This window comes from Ptychodera flava, chromosome 3 (assembly GCF_041260155.1).
Source record: "Ptychodera flava strain L36383 chromosome 3, AS_Pfla_20210202, whole genome shotgun sequence".
Lineage (NCBI taxonomy): Eukaryota > Metazoa > Hemichordata > Enteropneusta > Ptychoderidae > Ptychodera > Ptychodera flava.
Window position 1 is genome coordinate 34,894,070 of NC_091930.1, and position 22,129 is coordinate 34,916,198.

The following is a 22,129-nucleotide window of genomic DNA, read 5'->3' on the forward strand; positions in this document are numbered from 1 at the left end:
TCGTTACGATGGAAGTTTGGTCACTGTAAAGAGTATTTTTGAGAAGTCAATAGACTGCCAACAGTAGAAGACACTCCTATGTTTTCTGCTATATTTGAATCTGAACCACGGATTCAAATTGAAAGTATAGGCCACGCGCAGGTTAAAATAAAATATATTTAGACATTAAAGTGTTTAAAGTTTAACAACACAACAGTGTTTAGAGATAGCGCTGTTTGTATTAGGACGTGTAATTGGCAGAGCAAGCCAGGACAGTAAAGGTTGTTACAATGTATAAAATAAGGAAACGTGATCCAATTCAGTTAATTATTTTAAACTTAAAGTAGGGACACATTTTCATTTCAATCGCCCTCCAGCAAGCTTTTATATATAAAGACAGTCCCGTAACTTTTCTTTGTTGAAACTATTTCAGTCATCTACCTGTCAGCGCATTCAGCAAAAAACAAAAAAAAACCAAAAAACGGAATTAGTTTGCCTCAATAATACAGTCTGTGACCTGTTCGCCTTTCTCAAATTTCTGTTGCTACAATTAAGCGGACTTACAAGCTGATTTACCGGTAATAATTGCCGTTGTAAACAACAAACACTCTAAGTCGCCAAAAGATCAACATACTTGAATTTGGTTCGAGTAGGCTCTTGAGTGCACGACTGTGTTCCCGATGTAAGGTATGTCTGAACCTTCCATGTCAATTCAGGAACGAGAAAGATAAGGATTATTTCAGGGGTAAACTTGGTCAAGTCGGCGAAATGTAAAAACAAATATAAAAGGGTTCGCACCAGTTTCTCTTCCTATTTCATACAAACCTATTAAAATTTGGCAGGTCAGGTTTTCCAATGGATTGAACACATTACCTTTAAGTCTGCACTGTAGTAAGTTATTTTCTGCCGGTTCTTGTGAATTTCCCCTGTATTGTGTTCACGCCACTCATTGTGTTTCATATGAAAAAAGAACTATATTCATCGCGTTCATTACTCTAATGCCTTCACAAATCACAGACTTGAACAGGGGAAGTATTATCTTAAAGTGGAATCACACCACGTTACGGTACGACATGATTTAGGGTAAAGGGCTGAGCTGTAGACAGGTGAGATTTAAAAATCACCAGTGAAGCTAACGTGAGTGGCGTATTATCACAGTCCCTATAGCAGATGGACTGTGATATACGATTTCCTTATTTTCTGTGATTCGATATGCCTCTTCATTGACCACAACACATAAACAAAGTTAAATTCGATGCGTACAAGTTCTACCAACTTTCATCAGTTCAAGGTAAAACTAGTGTATACTGTAAAGGTGCTGAAGAGGTTATGAAACATTAGATTTAGAGAAAACAAGTGTACACAGGTTACATTTAACATCTTTTGTATACCTGAACTTTGAAATGTGTGAAGAACAAGGACCTCTCTGACCACTTTATCATTCGTGCAATTGCAGTTTATGGTAGGCTATATATAAGTTAATGTCATATGACCGTAATATATTTGGTTTCTCAATAAATGAAACTGCGATCAACTTGGTGGTTTCTAGATACACTTGTCACATGTCACGTGTGTGACGGCTGTGGTGTTGACTGAATCAATTAATCCACTGATACGGACAGCTATATAGCAAGTTGGCAACGTTTGCGAAGCAATTACGGAGGTGTAAACACATGTTTGAGAGGAGATATGGACTTGTAGTAATAAAGAAAGCAGTCAGACGGTTTGGAGTCGAAATCTTTTTTTTAAATAGCACAGTCTGAATTAATAAAATCAAATAAGTATAGCGTTGCGTTGTCCCTACTGATTGTAATTTTTATCGGATTTAACTATTTGGTCTTTTCCTCCGTAATGAAAACGTTCTCCTGAAACCCATTGCAGTGTTGATGACAGCACGTGAATTATAAAGATGTAAAATGCGTATTCTGAGTTTTATCTCGTACTGAGGAAAGCCAGTCACAGAGACGTTCCACGTCTTCTTCTTGTTTTGCAACCCATTTCTTTGCGTAAGCTTTGGTAGTGTCTATAATAATTGTAAAATTTAGAAATTAAAATATCAAATCAAATATACTCAGATATATACAGCATTAAGTAATCGCTTCAACTACTGAATTTCATACCCGATGTTTTGTAAACACTGTTTTTATCTTACCTTTCTAGATTACAGAAGTATGGCAAATAAAGAAGCAGATAACCATTGTCTTCCATCGTCACCAGAAGACTGTGGTCACTTTCATCTTCCATTACTTCTACTGACTGAAGACATTGACAAAGGCTCAGTAGATTCGCGTTATAAAAGTATCTCAGAGCAACTTGTCAACGAAACTGGAGACTTCCGCCACTCTCTGTCCAACATGTTGGGGTTGATTGAATTCAAGAAGGGGGAGGCAACCAAAGCTTGTCAGAAATTCACGGAAATCTTAGAACAGGATCCGATCAATCTAAATGCTCTGGCCAACTTGGCGCACGTCTACGGTCGCATGAACCGAACAAGTAAAGCCGAGGAGTACAGCAGTAGACTTCGTGAAGTCTTTGAAGGGCACGGAAACATCTCTGAAGAAGAGAAACAAGTCGCTCTGATAAGATGTCTGGCAGAGCAAGGGTATTCTTTGGCTTTTGACTGTTACGACGAGAAGACCCGAATGCCACCAAAGTGTGACGAAGCTCATTCCCTGTACGCATTGGTTCTAAACGAGTCTGAAAATATTACACCATTGAAGAGCGAACGATTGAAGTGGATGATGTGCCTGGTAGTAAGTCGGTACCGTCAACTGAACAAAAAGTATCTTTGGAATAAAAGTGGTGAGGGAGACACCGACGTTATCGACGAGGCTGTGGCTCTACTTCAGCGCCTGAAGCATATCGTGGATCACTCTGAGGATGGATTCTATCAAGCCCAGTCCTGGTGTTACATAGGAATGCTGCTGATGAGGGGGAGATACTTGTTCAACCAACGGAAACCCGATGAACACCGATCAACGTTGGAGGAATTGGATCTGATAAATTGTCATGGAAACCCCATGCTCTGCTTTCAAGCTGCAGAGACATGTCACGAGCACAGCTGGAAGTTGATGGTCAACTCTGCCAAGGCGTTTATTGATGATAAGCGTTTTGACGATGCATTGAAGGTGATTGAAAAGTCTCTGTCCATGAATCCCAGTATGTCTAACTGGCATGCTTACCAACAGAGGGCTAATGTGTACATAAAAATGTACGACGAACAGGTACAGAAAGGCAGGAGAGTCGACAAAAAGTCTCTACGGCAAGCAGCAACTGACCTAGATCTGTGTCTATCATCATCGCTGGACTACAACCCAACGATAGTTGTAGAAATGGTCAAGGTACAAATCCGCTTAGGTGCAAAGCCAAGGAGGTGGCTTGCCTATGAAGTTGAAGATATGGATGCCATCGGAAAGGCCTTGGACCTACTTACAAAGTTACAAGATCAAGTCGAAGATGACTACAATAATTACCTGAAGCTATACGGAGATTGCTTGATGTACGTCGAGGAATATTCTGAGGCCGCTGTCAAGTATGAAAAAGCACTGCAAGCAGGCAATGTCAAGTTCATGCCGTACTCTAATTTCGCATGTCTGATCACATCCTTATTTTTTCGGCTTCGTCAATGTCAGCAAACCGGTGAATCCTCCGAAGATTGCAAGGCGGCCATTGTCACAAAATTCAAGCAATACCACGCCCCCTACGACAAAGGGCGAGTACAAAAAACCTTGGGGGACCTGTCAAAAAACTTCAGAAGAGAGTTTCCTGAAGTGGATGGATATGCGGTATGGGAAACCGGTATGAGCCTGCGCGATATTGCTGAGAGATCCGGAGCTTCCTAACAAAATACACTTATCCCACACTAATGAAGTTTATTATACAGATGGTCCAGCTATTTTAATTTGACTGTCTACCACAAAACAAAAAAATGACACATCAGCACAGATGAAGACAATTGAGTGCTAGCAACAAACTCAAATTTCCCATGAGGTACGACAACGACAAGAAGACGGCAGGAATAGAGAGCACACATGAATGAAAGAATAGAGGAAAATTTACAACCTAGATCAGAACATTGGAAATAATGTAATCGATGTATGTTTTGCGATGTGCGTGAAAGCTGTCGTCCAGAAATGATTGCCTGTAGTCGCCGATATTTGTTCAAAAATATAATATCCATTATTTCAGTTGGTGGCCACTTTATATCATGCAAACATTTTTCTTCGCTTTAAAATATCTAGTATACTACCATAACATTGGTCAACTTTTTTCAATTCAGTGCCATACATATATTTTGCTATATATACTGTTTTTTGTGTTGTTCCTTTTTTGTACAAATGATATACGAACAAGGTAATTTGAACTGAATGTGTACGAGATTTTAACATGTAAAACACGGCTACGACCATGATTCTACGAGTATGAATGGTAATGATTGTGTTTTTCTCAGAGCTTGTTAGTACATTACAAAAACAATGTATATATTTTATTTCATATAACCATAATTCGTTTGGGTCACTGACATAGGCACAACATTTAGTTTGAAAGCTTAGTTGTGAATCGAAGATTAATGTCATTTACTGTTTGTAAGAAAGCTGGTCATTTTTTTTTTGTTTTTTGTTTGTGAGAACTTGTGTTCGCCATCGAATGTCTTAATAACCATTATTTACAAATCTGACTAGTATATATTTGTGATATAACGTCTAAAGTACTAAAGTATATCTTGTTGTCTTTAAGAAGCACACCTGCTTAATCAATGTTAGAGAGATCAAACTCTCGCTGAATACAAATTAAAGCTATGCATCCGACAGATATATATTCACAGCAAGTATAATTTTGTTCTACCCATTATTACTCACCAATGTACACCGGTAGAAGACTTTCAAAGCAACATATAAGGCAATTTTTAGAAGGTATCAATACGTGCGAGTTGTGTGATTTCATGATATTTTGATTTCATGATATTTTGAAGTTTATTGATATAACGAATATATAACCATGTTTATAGGATTCCTTTATACACGTTTCTTCTATATAGGCCTATCCTCATCTGTATTTTAAGGAAATGAAAATGTTTATTTTAGGTGTCAAAGTTAAATTCCCGATACAATGTTTTGTTGAGTGATCAAATTGTGCTCTACGGACATGATGTGTAATCACGCTTTCGGATATCGGTATATGTAAGAAAATGAACTTTATTCACGAAGTAAGCTAAAGAATTGTGTTCTGCCACAGTAGCTTTGAAAACATCAACACTGGGCAGTAGCCTAGCTGGGTAGCTTTTTTAAATAAAATAAACAGATAATTTTTTTTGAGAGATTAAAACTTTGCGATCTATTTATGTCTACCGCAGAAGATTTAAGAAAGGATTGCTATGTCAGTTTGAATGATGTAATTAAAGTATGGATATTCAGAACTGATTTTCTTTCAGTGTTAGATATTATATTATATTATAGCTTTGTCAATACCGGTGAATTTTGTGACGTCATTCCCACAGAGTATTACTAATAATGTATCCGATTATCCAGAATTGTTGTCCTAATGTTTTCTACAATTGCAAAGTCACTGGCATTGCTTAATCTTTAAAGTAAAAGCAATTTATTATAATGTATCCCTTCCCGGCTCATATTGGACTCAAGTAAACTTTTTCACTTCATAATGACGTACAAAGTTTGCCTTCGACCATTTCGGGCGGGGAGCAAGTGCAGTCATAAGTATTGATATTAGGATCTGCAAACGAATTTATATATCTACGTCTATTACAATGACTGGTATTTGTCACTCTTGTTACATCTTATAATAAACGAAGAAGCAGTGATACTGTGCCTCTGTTGCTGGTATTACACATCCATGGCTTACACACATTGGATTTCACATTTGGGAAGGTACCAACTTTCAGTGAACGTGTGCGAAGTAATGCATTAGCATAATGTTTAAGACACTGTTGTCGGGCGAAAACATGACAATAACGGCAACCGTTTATTTTGTGCTTTGGTAAATAAATAAATAAGTTAATGAAACCTGAAATCACTTCACTGTTGGAATAGGGTGAATGCAAAACCACACGCCCATCGGTGTCTCGCTTACTTCTGAGCACACTCGGCAATGTGCTACCTGACTTGAAATGTCAAAGGTGAAAATCTCTGTCTTGTAAATATTTTATCTCAAAGCTCCCCGCACGTGGCCAAAGCTTGTGAAGATTGGTTCAAGACCATATGAGGAGATAGGAAATAGCGTCACACTTTTAACTAATTACTTAAAACTTGAATGAGAACAATCGAGAATGGGATATTCCCACGGTGTGATCTTGTTTAATTGTAAGAAGAATCGAAGACTGGCGGAAATTTCCATGTGATGACCATTGTTTAATGATGATAATTTTGTAGTTATGTATAAAAGTATAAAGCTTTGAAAAAAATTGTACAATGACGATCAGAATTTGAGACCCGGAACGTCACATTGCCATCTTTTAATAAAGATCTAAAGTGGTTCTACAGTCAACATCTTGGTGTATCAGCTTCTGTTACTGAAAGCATTACGATCCAGACTGGTACCTCACCTCGTAATTCCCTGACTGCTAGTGCGACAAATTGGTGGAGAATCCGGGTATACTGAAGCAGCACGGCTATAGGATTCTGAGATCTGGTAGAGTCAACATAGCGACGTGTACGAGAGTTGGCAGAAACAGCAAGAGGACCGATGAGCCAGCAACACGACCGAATCTATGGTAATATGTAGCTATAGATAGATAGACAGGCTATCAGGCATGCAGGCAGACGGACAGACAGGTAAGTAAGCATGCAGACTGTTGCCCATATTATAGTAATGGTAGGCTAAATGTCTTGATAAAAGAATGTGACAGTCCTGTGGAAATGATTATGAAGTATGAACAGATGTTACTTTGTGCTGATAGTGACGATTATGATTATCATCATAATGTCGACAACAGCGACGACGATGCTGGTGGTTGTGGTGATTCTTATCTAATAATGATGAAGATTTAGTAATGGTAGGTGCATAGAAAAGGTTTTGTGAGGAAAATGCATTCAAAAAAGCGATGTACAGATTTGGCCGGAGAGAGGAGAGAAATTAACAGAGACAGACAGACAGACATAAAGACAGACAGACAGACAGACAGAGGTTAGCGAGAATACAGCGATAAGCAGAAAGGTTGTTTAAATCATCTCAGAGAACAAAACTCAGTTTGCTGGCGATACCCGTATTTTTTTATTTATTTTTATTTTTTTGCACTTTTGCTTGTCTTGACAAGTTATAAACATTACATCCAAAATATACAATGCCCTTGTGACATGTATTGGTCATTCTTCGGGGAGGAAGTTGGTTCTAAGAAAATGAAAACACGTAATATGATGCTGGTGCTGTGCCTATGTTTCCAAACTTATATAGTGCAAAGGCGAAACTCATTGTGGGCATATGATATCAAAAATATCAGAATTTCTTGAAACAGCAGAACTTGAATGTGTGATATAATTAAGTTACGATAACGTCACTACATCGTTCACTATCGAGATAATTGTTTGGGGGAGAGCAACGTCATAAACCTTTGCTCAAAGTCCCCCATGGAAATGTTAAGTACCGCTTGTTTGGTAGAGATTTGTGAACTAACAGCCTACCGAATATTAATAATTGACACTGTGCACAGTGTATAGAAATCGCATGGCAGTAGCCTTAGAGCTACTTATAACACGCCACATGCTCATTCCTTGTCACGATTCGCCAGAATACATCACGTGACGAGAAAATAGATACATGTAGTCCCCAATGAATCGACAAAAGTGACGTCAGAGGGTATTTTTTGTTAGAAATGTCTTTCGCAGGCCAGTGTTCCGGAAGTGAGAACCACCATTAAAGGAGTTTTACAAGCCTGAAAGTCTACCCTTTAAACTGTTGATTACTGCGTGAAAATTGCCCCGAAACAAACTTTTGGCATGTATCTCCACGACTTGATTGTATCTTACTAGTAGGCCTCTTATCCCTAGGAACCTGCACAACGAAATTTAATCTATCGAGCATTTTCGGAAAAAATGAGTTTCGAGAAGGAAAAAAAAAGAAAATTGCCCCCAAACATATGAATATGTATATATCATCAAGATTTCATCAAATACGGCCAAGTTTTTTGAAAATTAGGTTTCGTTACAAATTGGGTTGATTGTTACAGATAGGGTTGACATGTTACCCCTATTTGTAATAATCAACCCAATTTGTAACAAAAGCAGTTCCGTAAAAATGAGTTTTGACAAGGAAAACAAAAGAAAATTGCCCAAAAACAGACAAATATGCATATTTTATTAATATTTCAACAAATACGGCAAAGTTTTTTTGAAAATTAAGTTTTGTTACAAATAGGGTGGATTGTTACAAATAGGGGTGATACACAAGCTGGCATTTGACTAAACCACGTTGACAATGACGGTTGAGGCATTTACATGTCTACTTTCAGTTTGATTTAAAATTTTTGGGCGAAGTAAACGATATGTGAAGTACAGCCATCTGTTGACGATAACGTTGATTGTGGTGATCGAATGGGGGCGTAGTGTTTGACCTGATTGACCTCGTACAGGTCACCGGTCTGTTCACCATTTATCAGTGCTGGTACTGGGATACAGAGGAATTAGCATATCTGCATTCAGTCTTCAAAGTGGAGCCCTTAGATAAATTTAAAGGTGAACGCCTGATGCATCGTTGCACACACAAGTGTGCAGCTGATGCCTTATAAAGGCTATGGGATTAACGTTTGAAATACTTTGTGAAGTATTATAAGAGTGATTAAAGGGAGGAACAGGGGAAGGGTTGACTTTAATACAGTTGAAAGGATTGACTACAACCAGGCAATTTGGTAGATAGAGCTGGTCTAAGTCTGCAATTGAAGTCATTCCTCGTGTATTGTAGATCATTTTCGCGAAATCGTATGAATGACGTTAATACGATTCATGAATCCAGGACTAATAATTTGGATTGCTTTCAGCTCAACTACACAGGATTTTTTGAAAAATTCGCAAAGAATTGTGCACTTATCATAACTGTACTCACAAACACCAGATATTTTTGTGTGGAATGTGCACATATACATACCACTAGAGATTTGAAAATGAACGTCATAAGTTACCCTCGCCCACTCACCCACAACAAAAACATGAAGCAGAGTTTCTATCACCTGGTGTTCCGTAACTGTTAATTCAGACACTTACTCTGCATTGAAGGTTGAATGAGCCTCGGGGGCAGATGTTTGGACTCAAACTTTTCCAATTCTTTTCTGATCTACATCTTGTAGGGGCTCATTTTGAAGCACTTTGAATAAGAAAAAACTTTCACCGTCTTAGTTTTTTGAAAATCAAAAATTATATTTTTCTCCATAGTGAAAACACAGGGATGGCGGCCATATTGAATTTCAACTACCGGTAAATCTTTGGCAATTTGATTCTCTTGTACCAAATTTGCACAGTGACCCCTTATTTTTTTTCTTGATTTTGAAAGTGAACGGTTGACAGAATCCTTGGGGAAATTTGAGCGAAGGTTTACTAGGCCTAAGTCTTTCACCTTCGACGCGCATACTACCTTAATATTGATACAAAAAGGAGACAGATTTTCCTGACTCTCAAGCACACACATAATAGTACAGTCATTATATGCGAATATATGCGGCTTACTTATTCTGAGTGTCTCGACCGAAATCGTTACTTAGAACCAGCGACAATTGAACACAACCTTCGTATCCGGTAGTGTTTCTATGATCTATCATCTGTCAATAAGGCTACAGTGATTATCAGTAGTTTACTAAAGAATCACCCTTCTCAATGCTTCATTATTGAGTTGAGAAGCTTTCAGACAGACATGCGCGCATGGGTATTGGAGATCTGCCTATGTTTTTTCAACCATGGCGCATCCGCTATGAGCGAAACAAGCCGTGTATGCAATCTCTTATCACACTGTAGTTTTGAATTGTGACATGTCTACTTCCTCATCGCTAGGTAACCTACAAGTGTAGTTTTGAAATGGGCGGGGTGTAACCTACGTGTGTCGGAAAAGTCGATGTGCTTTTAGTGCTTTTATCTAAACGTAACTAATTTCGGTTCTTCTGGACAGCACACGTAACGAAAATAGAGAGACGCGAAAGCTGGGGTACGAACGTGATAAACAACTGCTTGTACAGAATGACGTCATTCACATATAGCAGGCTACATCCCTAAACTCCGTATACGACTGGAGGTGTGTGGTGCCTCATGAGTTCGTTTACTGTTTTCTGATCACTGTGCGGTCTGTTGACGTATAATTCCTCAAGGCGAGATTGCACTAAACCGAATCTAGTCGACAATTCCGATTGAGGCATTTACATCCAGTTGGATGGAATAATTTTTGACAAAGCGGAGGATATTCGAAGTACAGCCATATGTTGACGATAGCGTTGTTGGTGGTGACCAGGATGGCGGTGTAGTGTTTGACCCGATTGACCTCGTTCAGGTCACCGTTCTGTTCGGCCTTTATCAGTGCTGATACTGAGATATGGAGGAATTTTAACACCTGAAATGTGTTGATAGTGTCTATGTTTATTAATACCACTAGACTGGAGCCGTTCAACATCGTAAAGTGATAAATTTGGGTTAACCCCTGATACATGCCGTGGTAGTAGCCTGACTGCTTATCACGGCTAAGGTTTATAATGCAAAAAAGCTGAAAGATTTACCAGCCTCGTACATGTACACACATGATCGCATAGTTATTGCACTAAGCTGATTATATGCGGATAACTAATCGTGAGTGTCTCTTGTATCATTCAAACATCATTACTTTGAATCAATGACAGTTTTGACACAACGTTTGCATTCTGTATTGTGACAGCGACCTTTCCTCTGTCAATAAAGCTACAAATCATGATTATAAATAGTTTACTAAAGAAATGCATGGATGTTGGATCTTCCCATCGCTTCATAACTCAGTTGAGAAGCTTTCAGAGAGATAGTAGGCATGCATGCATATTGGATCTGCCTATAGGCTTTTAAACCCAGCCGCTGCCGCAATTGGCTTAACGAGCCGTATTGCAACCCCTTATCAAACTACAGTTTTGAAATTAACGGCGGGTAACCTACATGTGTCTTCAATGACTATGTGCTTAGCCAGCTACAGACTGCTTATGTTGGTGCACTCATCATTGAAATACACAACTTTTGTTGTGTAAAAAATTAAAACCCGAAAATTTTAAATACAGCCGATTTCAATTTTACTGGATAGCATCTGCAACGAAAACAGAGAGCCGCGAATGTCGGGATCAGAACTCAATAACAATCAACGATGTAATAGCTGGCTACAGGTTTCCTTTAACCAACGGTACGACTTGAAGTGTAGAGTGCTTTATGAGCTCATTTATTTGGTTACTGTACAATCACTTTATTGACGTAGAAATCGAGGAGACAAGTTGTACTAAATCATGATCCCTCATAGAGGGACCGTGACTAAACCAAGCCGAGAATGCCGGTTGGATGGCAGATTTTTTTGTCAAAGTGAACGATATGTTAAGTAGAGTCATCTGTTGACGATAACGTTGTTGGTGGTGATCAGCATTGCCGTGCTGTGTTTGACCCGATTGACCTCGTTCAGGTCACCAGTCTGTTCAAACCTTTATCAGTACTGATACTGAGATACAGAGGAATGTGAACACCTGCATTCAATTAAAGATTTCTACGTGTGCCTAAGTACCGCCAGATTGGAGCTGTCAAACACCGTGAAGCCATCATTGCAGGAGTTATAGATTGATTCATCGTTGCACCAGCCTGACTGTTTATGGCGTCCAGGATTTTATATAAACAATGTTTGACAATTCCGTGAAGTATCATGAGAGTGTTAACAAAGAGAGAAACAGGAGATATTTAGACTCTGACATACTGTCGAAAGGATAACAAAAAAACAGCCACTACCGGCTATTTCAGTGGTAGTTCGCACAGATGTGGTTCAAGTTTAGATCGAATTCATTCCTCTAGTATTTTTGACCATTTGCTTGAAAATGTAGGAATGGGGTGAACAAGATACGTAAAAACTACTTGCATCGCTTTCAGCACCACTGCGCATGCTCTGGTTTGAAAAGTTAACCAAGATATGAATTGAAAAATGTTGCTCACGAACTCTATATTTTTTGTGTGAAATATGCAGATATACATAAATAAACAGCGATTTGAAAATGAACATTATTAATTACCAAGGTCCACTTCCCAACAACATAGTCATGTTACCCACTATGTGAAATAGTATGTGTTTGGTAACTTTACATTCTGACAATAATAGCCGTATTTACTCGTGAAGAGAAAAAATTATCTGACTTTTATATGTACACACATGACCACATAGTTATTCAACTAGGCAGAATATATGCTGACAACTTATCTTGAGTGTATCGTTGTTGAATTCCAAAATGATTACTTTATATCAATGACAGTTTGACACAACGTTTGTATTTCGTTGTGTTTCTGCGACCTATCGTTTGTCAATAACGCTACAAATTGTGATTAATTTTTTTTGTCAATGCTTCATAACTGAGTTGAGAAGCCTGTAGACAGACACGCGATAGAGAGAAAAAGCACTTGTAGCTCGCATAGATCATGTTCAAGTCTGGGATTTGAAGCCATTCTATATTTATTTGTGATCATTTGCATATAATGCACGAATGGGGCCAACACATACGCGATTCAAGGACTAAATAGTCGCGTCGCTTTCAGCTACACTATGCTGGCTATAGTTTGAAAAGTTTTTCCAACAATTGTATAGTGATAATAATTTTACTCAAGGGCACTTTTTATGTTACGCATGTAAATATGCAGATATACATAACGTCAGGAATTTGAAAGTGGACATAGTATGCGTCGACTTTCCAGTAATTAATATTTAAGTTTGGTTACTCTATATTCCGACACTTACTCTGTATTTACTTATGGAGACAAAAAGGAAAACGATCTACCTGACTCTCACATGTACAACCATTATCGCACAGTTACTACACCAGACAGAATATATTCGGATAGGTTACCCGGAGTATCTCGTTTCACATGCTAGTATTAATATCATTTCTTTGAATCATCATTCTGTATTGTTTCTTGCCCTATCCTCTGTCATAAAGTCACTCACAATGATTATCAGTACTTTACTAAAATTTCGTTTCTCAATGCTCTTATAAATGAGTTGACAAGCGTTCAGACAGACAGTGTGCATGCACATTAAAATTCTGCCTAGGTTTTTAACCCTGGCGCTGTCCCTACGAACGTATACAGCCATGATGGCAATCTCTTATCAACCTATAGTTTTGAATGTAGCGGCATGTAACCTAGATTTGTTTTAAAAATCGGTGTGCATAGTGCTTCCGTTGGTGTATTCATCATTGAAGTAAACAACTTTGTACTAAACCGAATCGAGAATGCCGGTTGAGGTATTTACAACATTCTCCTTCAGTTTAATGGAAAATTTTGGGGCAAAGTGAACGATATGCATAGTACAGTCATTTGTTGGCGGTAAAATTGCTGTTAGTGATCAGAATGACAGTGTATAGTGTTTGTCCCGATTGACCTCCTTCAGGTCACCCATCTGTTCGCCTTTTATCAGTATCGATACCGAGATACAGAGGAATTGGAATACCTGCATTTAGTCGACAAACTGGAGCCGTTAAACATCGTAAAGCGATAAATTTGGGAGTTAACGCCTGATACATGTCGTTGCATAGGTTTGATTAAAGCCTATGACAGCCTGGGTTTTATAAAAGCAAGGTTTACAATACTTCATTAAGTATCATGAATGTGATAATTACAAAAAGAGAAACAGGGATAGTTTGACTCTGAAAATGATGAAACGGATTCAGATAATACAATTAGGTTATTTGGTAGTTCTGGTTTCATCTGCGATATAAGGTATTTAGAGTGTATTTACGATGATTTGCTTGAAGATGTATGAGTAGGGTGAACGCGGTACATGAATCCGGGACTTCAAATAACATCACCTTTAGATCTACTGCGCATGCTCCAGTCTGCAAAGTTGCGAAGAATTATTTACTGAGAATAATTGTGCTCACGAGCGCCGGATTTTATTGTGTATGAAATTCGGAGATATACATTACAGGCGAAAAGGAACAACTGAGACGTATGTTTTCTTCACCGATTCAAGTAAGTCTACAGTCTGCATTTGTAGACTGATGGAGCGACCGTGATGACAGCTTAGTACCTCTTTCTCGATTTTACACCAGGTGACGACCTACCTCTGTCCGATTGTGTGCGCCGCATTAGGTACCTTGATTGCTGTTTTCAGACTGGCCATGGATCATTATACTAGGTAGCATGGTTTATCTTACCTAATACGTAAAAAGCATTGATTTTTTGTTGACTTTGTGCGTGATTTGCTTTCAAGACATTTCGAGATACTCCTACAATGTTTTCTACATTTAAACATGAAGAGACCTGTCCATTTAGCAAACACTTACCGAACAAAGCTTATGCACCATGAAAGAACGAAATGCAGCTACAGCAAGGGGGAAGCTTTATGGTACACCACAGTCTAAAAACAATAATAGACACTGGCATGGAGTTTGCAAGAGAGTTGTCAAATGTATTATGGAACCTTATATATACGTTTGACTGTTAAAAAATAGCATGTGGAAGAGGACATGTAAACTATATTGGCAGAGTCTCACGAAATATGTAATGAAATCATTCGAAAATTTGAAATCAACCATTTTTGAACAATAATCAACTTCCCCAAATGTTTAATATTGTAAGGCTGAAGTACATCGTCTTATTCTAGCCAAGTTTATACATGAACTTTCCGTTTCTAAGTATTTAAGTAAAGTCATGGTGACAAAGCCTGTGTTGTGGTCTGAACAATTGAATTCTCATTTAAAATTTCCCGAGCAAATTAGTCTCATCCTCTATCATACGATGTGCAGATTAATGCACCTTGGAAGCACCCTCGACATTGCTGTCATTCAAATCCTTCATTCTCATCTCGTATCACTGTGTATTGGGACTGAGAGATGAGTATTATTGAAACAATAGTCTTTATAAATCGTCTAATGATCACAAAGACGATGATGTTGCTGTTGTTGTTGTTGTTGATGATGATGATGATGATGATGAAGATGATGATGATGATGATGATGATGATGATGATGATGTTGTTGTTGTTGTTGTTGTTGTTGTTGTTGTTGTTGTTATTGTTGTTGTTGTCGTTGCTGATGATGATGATGATGATGATGATGGTGGTGGTGGTGGTGGTGATGGTGGTGGTGGTGATGGTGGTGGTGGTGGTGGTGATGGTGGTGGTGGTGGTGGATGATTTTGAGAGGAGGGGTCTCGGAGGGATGAAGAAATGTAGTGCAGCAAAGATTGACAATGGTAGAAAGAGAGTACATATTCATTGGTAATTAAAAATTATAGTTTTAATAGTCTCTGTTTAATATTAGACAGTATCACTGGGCAGATGAGTAAAAGGCGATCCATAAAAAATTGTGTCTAACACCTATAATGGTCAGTGCCCCATCCATTTTAGCTGTTACGTTTACAAAATGCACGTGCTCGAACATATTTAAAATTTAAACGAACAGAAGTGGTTTGTATGTAACACTATTGTAAACATGCTCGCATAAGAATGTGTTGGCTACAGACCCCATATTAGGGTGACGAATTGCGCCAAGTTGATCTGACAGTCTGTAGCCGCTGCGGTAATTCTCAAATTGACAATAAGATTCATTAACACGTTTCGTAAGATTTATTTTGCAGCTCCGATAACCTTTAATACTTGTGTCACAAATACCTTTATACTGCCAATTATGCACGCAAGCGCTGCAGTGTCGTTGGTTTTATACTAAAAATACAAAAGTTAATAATTAACAAGTGCCTTTGTCACGAGTCCTACAGCTCTAACACCGCTGGGTTTTTTTTTTGCGTTTCTCCCAGACGTTTCAGAGTTATCTTTGATCAGTATTACGCCATTGTAGAGTGCCTCGGCCACTATTCACCGTGAATTTAATTGGCGCAGACTCCGAGAAGGCATGGCAAGCTCTGACGCAAGACCAAGTTCTTCTGACAGCAGACGGGGTGTACATGCAGAACGCCTCAGATAGTAATGGCGGCCGACGTGGCAGTGCAACGGCAACGAAAACCAAAAGGTAAGCACTCCCGGAAAGCGCAACCGACGCTAAATAGTAAGGTAGTAGGCCAATACTCCGAGCTTTGCCAATTGAATCCAGGCGTATAGACAATTTACATTGCAGGACATAAATTTACTTGGGGTCGTAAACAATCGTGTGAAATACCTGAGAGCTGCAATACTTTACAAGCCAGGAGACATTATTGAACTATTTGGCTTGGCAGTTTCACAGCGACAGGTAAGGTGACACCACGCCCTCTATAGTTCGATGTGAAGAGAACAAAGATGCAATCTTATAAACACTTTCAATTGTTTAGTACTTTGTTATTCTAATACGAGCTTTACCAAGTGCTTCAAAAGCAACGGGGTGATTTGCTGTCTATCTTTGCGATCGATCGTTCACAAAAATAAAATGTTCACCGGATTTAAGTTGATGGCTGTGAAGTGTCACACCGCCTGACAGTAATTTATCGCCAGGTTCTGCTGAATTCTGGAACTTGATGATGATTTGTTCAAGTTACGAACTTTTACAACTATCTTTACTCTACATCTATAAACGACTTGTGTGTTATTCCGTTCGCTATAAAAGACTTGTAGATCACAAATTTGTTTATATTTTTGTTTTGTTCTGAAGTTAGCGCATGATTAAGGTATTGAACGATTACTTTGAAATTGGGTTGCAGAGATAGTGAAACAAAGAAAGAAAAATCGAGCCAACATTTTGCTGCTGTCATCTCCATATAAAACTCGGAATAGCGGCACTTTTCTTATTGTACTAATGAAAACTACGGAAATAAAGTGGTCAGCGAGACTTTTCAGCTTGCCAGGTCTGAATTACCACCGCGTCAGTAGGGTTAACAAAAGTGTAATGAAACGCGATACCCCGGATGTTCGATGTAACTGAGCGGAACATTGAATTTTATCCGAAGCCCTTTGATGTATCTCATTATAAAATATCAAGTTGACAAGATAAAGACAAGATAAGTTTCAGTGTAGGAAACACGTATTTAGGCAATGTGACATCGGACTGTGTTGGCACTTTTTGATGTTTTTCCTGTAACAGTAAGTATATTACAGAATTATATACATTTTGCAGCTCTGATGCGTTGCAATACACAGGGCAAGGTGTTTCGATATTAAAAACATGCAAAGATGGATGGGACAACAAAAACGTTTGCTTACCCTGTCATTAAATAAAATAATCATTAAATAAAAACGACACTTGTGTTTTGGTTGTCAGAAATATGGTAAAAAAGGCATTGATCGTAAGTGAACGATGGGGACCATCAATTCATGGAGGAGTCACCGATGGTCTTCATCTGGTTATCAGACTACTACAGGACATGGGAATATCTGTCCATTGTACTGCTCTACAAGCAACAAAGGAAGAGGAACGCGAAGCAGAAGAGCTCGGTGTCACCCTTGAACTTCCGACGAAGGAGGGCTTATTGGAATTCAGAGAGCCACATCGTGACTGGTTGATGTGCCCCGATGAATACTTTCCAAAGTTAGGAAAGTTGACAAATGTCAAATTCGTGTTTGGCTTCAGTGCCTTCACTTCAATACCTGCCTTTAAAATCCTGAGTAAGGTGTTTCCGAAGGCGTCTTGTTATCTGATCAACCTCTTTGATAAAGATGACATAACGCCTTTGATTGTAGGTTGTAGTAAGGAGGAACTGGAATTTCGAAAGCGAATCATGTCAGATGAATTTAAGAATGCAAAGTGTTCATTTTCAGTCGGAGAAAGAGTTTACGCACAGTACAGGGGACTTTACTATGATACTAACCAACGGCAGCTTTCTCCAGTGCTGTTCGAACAATACTTATCGTCTTCGAGATCAGAAAAGCCACCCATTCTCGAATACGAAGCATTCCAAATTCTATCCATCGTCCAAGAATACGAATTCGAAGATCCAGATAAACTTGATGTCATCATAAACGCCATTAACACAGTCGCTAAAAATCTCGACCAGTTTGACGAAACACCACCGGCATGGAAAATAATAGGAATACCACCAAGTAAGGAGGAAGATATCGTTGAAAAGCTGCAGAGAAGCCCCGCATTGAAGATCACGCCTACTTACGTGACAACTACTGAGGAATTTAATCGCGAGCTGTTCTCTTCTCATCTTGTACTAATACCGCCTTCTCCAACAAATTATACAAACCTCACTCTGGCAGCTATGTGCGCAGCAATACCTGTAGTCTACCCTGAGAGATCACACAGCCACGAAACAGTGAATAAACACATGGTATCATCGAAGCAAAAGAATGTGCCATAAACATGGATGGAGATCCGGCAGAGTTGTCCACGAGAATAACGTCCGCCATCCGGAAGAATCCTACGGCATTAAAACGTGCGAGGATGATAAGACAGCATATCATAGAAAAGGTTGCTGGGGATCTTCAGGGCATCAATGAAGATTTCATTGCAACTTTGACAACCGATATGCAAGACTCCTCTTCTGAAAAGAATGAAACTGTAAGGGAACCACAAACTCCTGTTCACCTCAAAGGTATGCGAACACAGACTTGAGTGCATGAGTAAGTGAGTGCGCGCACGCGTATGTGTATAGTATGGGCGTGTGTATATGTGTCCAGGCTGTCAAATAAGATTCAATTTTGCGAACAGTTGAGCGATAAAAGGAATGATACAGGCAGTCAGAAATTCAGGCAGTAAAGTGACATGATAAATAATAATCCGACATGTCGATTCTCGTATATTCTCCTCCAACCAGATCGTAAGTCATCGGCGGCAGAACACGAAGCAGGAACAGCAGGCAACAAGGAAAATAATTCTAGTTCGTCTGGCAATCAAGAAAGTAAAGGTAAGATATAAGGGACCACGACCTTGCATTACAAACAGCGGCATAGACTGGTTAACCGTCGTAAAATGTCCTAACAATAAAATGATCATAAATTATATTAACTTTCTCAATTTGTTCTCTTTGCAGAAAAACAAATATTTCTTCTTTCCAAAGCAAAGTAGGCATACGAATCTCAGACGCTCAAGTCTGAATCACCCCTATTTGTAACAATCAACCTATTTGTAACAAAACCTAATTTTCAAAAAAACTTTGCCGTATTTGTTGAAATCTTGATGAAATATGCACATTTGTATGTTTGGGGGTAATTTTCTTTTTGTTTCCTTGTCGAAACTCATTTTTTTGAAAATGCTTAAATTTCGTTGTGCAGGTTCCTAGGGATAAGAGGCCTACTCGTAAGATATAATTATGTCGTGCAGATACATGCCAAAAGTTTGTTTCGGGGCAATTTTCACCAATTTCGGTCAAAAATGTTAAGAAATCTTGTTTTCTGACAGAAATCATACTAACCCTATATGGGGTTAACTTTTGTTACAAAGTGGGTTGATTGTTACAAATAGGGGTGACGTGTCAACCCTATTTGTATCAACCCCCTATCAACATGATTTTTTCAACAGGTGACGAAGACACAGGTACAGAAATCCAAGAAAGCTCGACAACATATGAGCACGAGCACACTGGTCATGCCACATCCGACCAAGGGGGAACACCTGCCCTGAAGACGGAAGGTACTATTTGTGTGTGTGTCTGTGCGTGTGTGCATATATATACATACATATATATATATATATATATATATATATATATATATATATATATATATATATATATATATATATATATATATTATATATATATATATATACACATCCTTTGTTCCTTTGTTTGTCTAAATCGGATACGACTGTCTTTCATGAAAACATATGACTTAAAAACGAAGACGAGGGGTTGAGTAAATTGCAAACAAGAGCAAGGGAAAAGGAGTCAACCCTAATAACATAATTCTTAGTATATCCGTGTATCTTAATACGGCAAACTCACGCTACTACGATGGTTCGCTCACTTTCACTAACCATGGTAGAATTTGTGAAGTAGCATTCATTTGCCTTACATTTGGATGCGGTCCTGCCAACTGACTGTACATTGTACAAAATATCGATTGAAAAATGTTACAGCTTCTAAATATTAATCTTCAATTAGTTTAGCTTATAACGCCCTCTAATCTGTCTTTGGATTACTCATTTAGATTCCTCTAATCATCATGGTATTAAATCGTTAAATTAAGAAAATATAGTGAAAATAATCCTTTCCCTGTAATCCTGGCGCTGCTGGAAATATCCCGTTAGACATTATTTCATAAAACTTTCTTTCTTAGCGACATAAGTGAACCGGCAAAAAGGAAATAAGCGAAAGCAAACATAGATGGGTGGGTGGGTGAACCTAGGATTGTATTCGCATAAGTATATGTTTATTTGCATACGGTCATTTACAGATAAATTTCAAGTGTGTCAATGTTTTATTTTTTTGGATCCATAATTTGTTTTCCTTTTCTTTGATCCAGTTACTTATAGCGTTGTAAAAGGCACTTCTGGTGTTGTCGCTGGTCAAGAAAACACAGGCATGGCAGGTAAGAGAAATATATTTGGAAGAAAAGAAAACACAGTGTAGGTGCAGAGGCAGATGCAAAATACAGGTGTTTAAACATTAAAGTCACAAGTGTAGCCTGGATATCCTACACTCGGATGAAGAGGGTGCACTCTCACAGTAAATGTATCATTGAGTTGACAGTTCTTATCTGTTACAAAATTTAGTCTTGACCGTGCCAAGTTCAAATATTTGTTACGTTTATATTATACGCTAATGGATTATTTATCACGTATATCTAACTAAAATTGACATGATTGATTAATCGACCGACTAAAATCGCTTTGATATGCTTGAATTACTTGCCTCCATATTTCTAAATTGCACAAAGACATTCTGCGTAACAGGCATCAGGCATGCATCGCCACTGATTCATTGCTGTTGCATACACTTTCAGTAAATACACTTCTGATAAGTGAAACGAAAGTTTTCTACACGTAATCTTACATGTTACGACCACAGCAAAGCTCTTTTGTTAAAACGTTTCGCATTAACTTCTGATCTATCGTTAAAAACAAAGGCGATGGCTCTTCAAAAACCGAAGGGAAAAAACACAAAACCGTTTTGTAATTTCCATTACTTTGTGTCTCAAAACGATGATTTCAAATTTGATATTCACTGCTATGTTAACGTTTGCGATTCCATACATGAGGTTCGTTTGTAAGTTCAAGTACGGAGATGCTATATACAACACGATTGGAACTAATTTGGGAGCATAGGGTATTGTAGTAACGTTTGTTTACTCAGCAAATTTAAGCTGCTCTGCTTTTCTGTTTCTTTGCTATTCATTCGTTTTCACTACTTTTTTGTTAAATGGCAACTTTCAGCTATAGCTCCCCTAACACATTTGATAGATTTGAACAATTAAAAGACCATATTCTCCCCTAAACGTGTTATACGCCATTGCTCTGATTTTACAGCAAAAAGAGCAAAGACGTACGGAACATCGATTTATGCCAGCCCGAGCATTGGGCGATGGAGAAAGCGACGTGTCTCTCAGTTATAAAGAAACTACTGGACGAAAACGACGGCAAGGTGAGAGAGAGAGAGAGAGAGAGAGAGAGAAGAGAGAGAGAGAGAGAGAGAGAGAGAGAGAGAGAGAGAGAGAGAGAGAGAGAGAGAGAGAGAGAGAGAGAGAGAGAGAGAGAGAGAGTGTGTGTTACCGTATCAGTTAAACTCCGAATAATGAATTAACCAAATACTCTATTTCACTTTTGATATTACTACTTCTTCAGATGGTGCAAACAATGATGACAAGTCATGCACACGTAAAAATGGCGACGAACTAAAACTCGATCATGATGTAAAGCAAGCAAGAAAAGGAGAGGAACAGAGTACAGGTAATTACGATATGTTGAATACGCTTACGTACACCATTGCAACACATGCAGGACGTCAGACAATTTTAACTCAAAATATGAGATGAAAGTCCAAATATAACATTGTGCACGTGCGCATCGTCAATATGCCCTTGATTCTGTTGGATTATTCATATTGCAATCTCTATGATGGCATCATGTCAACATTCTTTTCAGTTATTGATTTTT

At 38.5% G+C, this 22,129-nt stretch overlaps 2 protein-coding genes and 1 long non-coding RNA gene across 3 annotated transcripts in view; all 3 read left to right on the plus strand.

Annotated features, from left to right (window-relative positions):
• The first annotated feature begins 2,143 nt into the window (after window positions 1-2,143).
• Window positions 2,144-6,422, plus strand: LOC139129880 (tetratricopeptide repeat protein 22-like). The gene has a single exon (XM_070695568.1). It carries the CDS (start codon window positions 2,151-2,153, stop codon window positions 3,819-3,821), a length of 1,671 nt encoding a protein of 556 aa, XP_070551669.1. The 5' UTR covers window positions 2,144-2,150; the 3' UTR covers window positions 3,822-6,422.
• Window positions 6,423-18,849: 12,427 nt separating this feature from the next.
• Window positions 18,850-20,565, plus strand: LOC139126351 (uncharacterized). The gene is made up of 3 exons (XR_011550546.1): window positions 18,850-18,941; window positions 19,556-19,666; window positions 20,500-20,565. It is a non-coding gene; the product is annotated as an uncharacterized lncRNA (long non-coding RNA).
• A 945-nt stretch (window positions 20,566-21,510) lies between these two features.
• The window catches only part of LOC139129887 (uncharacterized), a 34,555-nt gene continuing 33,936 nt past the window's right edge, over window positions 21,511-22,129 (plus strand). The window contains exons 1-2 of the mRNA XM_070695572.1: window positions 21,511-21,617; window positions 21,818-21,922. Coding sequence (XP_070551673.1) covers window positions 21,536-21,617; window positions 21,818-21,922 — 187 coding nt within the window. The 5' untranslated portion in view covers window positions 21,511-21,535. The remainder of the gene's footprint in view (window positions 21,618-21,817; window positions 21,923-22,129) is intronic.

Excerpts from the sequence above, each read along its gene's own strand:
- LOC139129880 (XM_070695568.1), top strand. The coding sequence starts at position 2,151 with ATGGCAAATAAAGAAGCAGATAACCATTGTCTTCCATCGTCACCAGAA.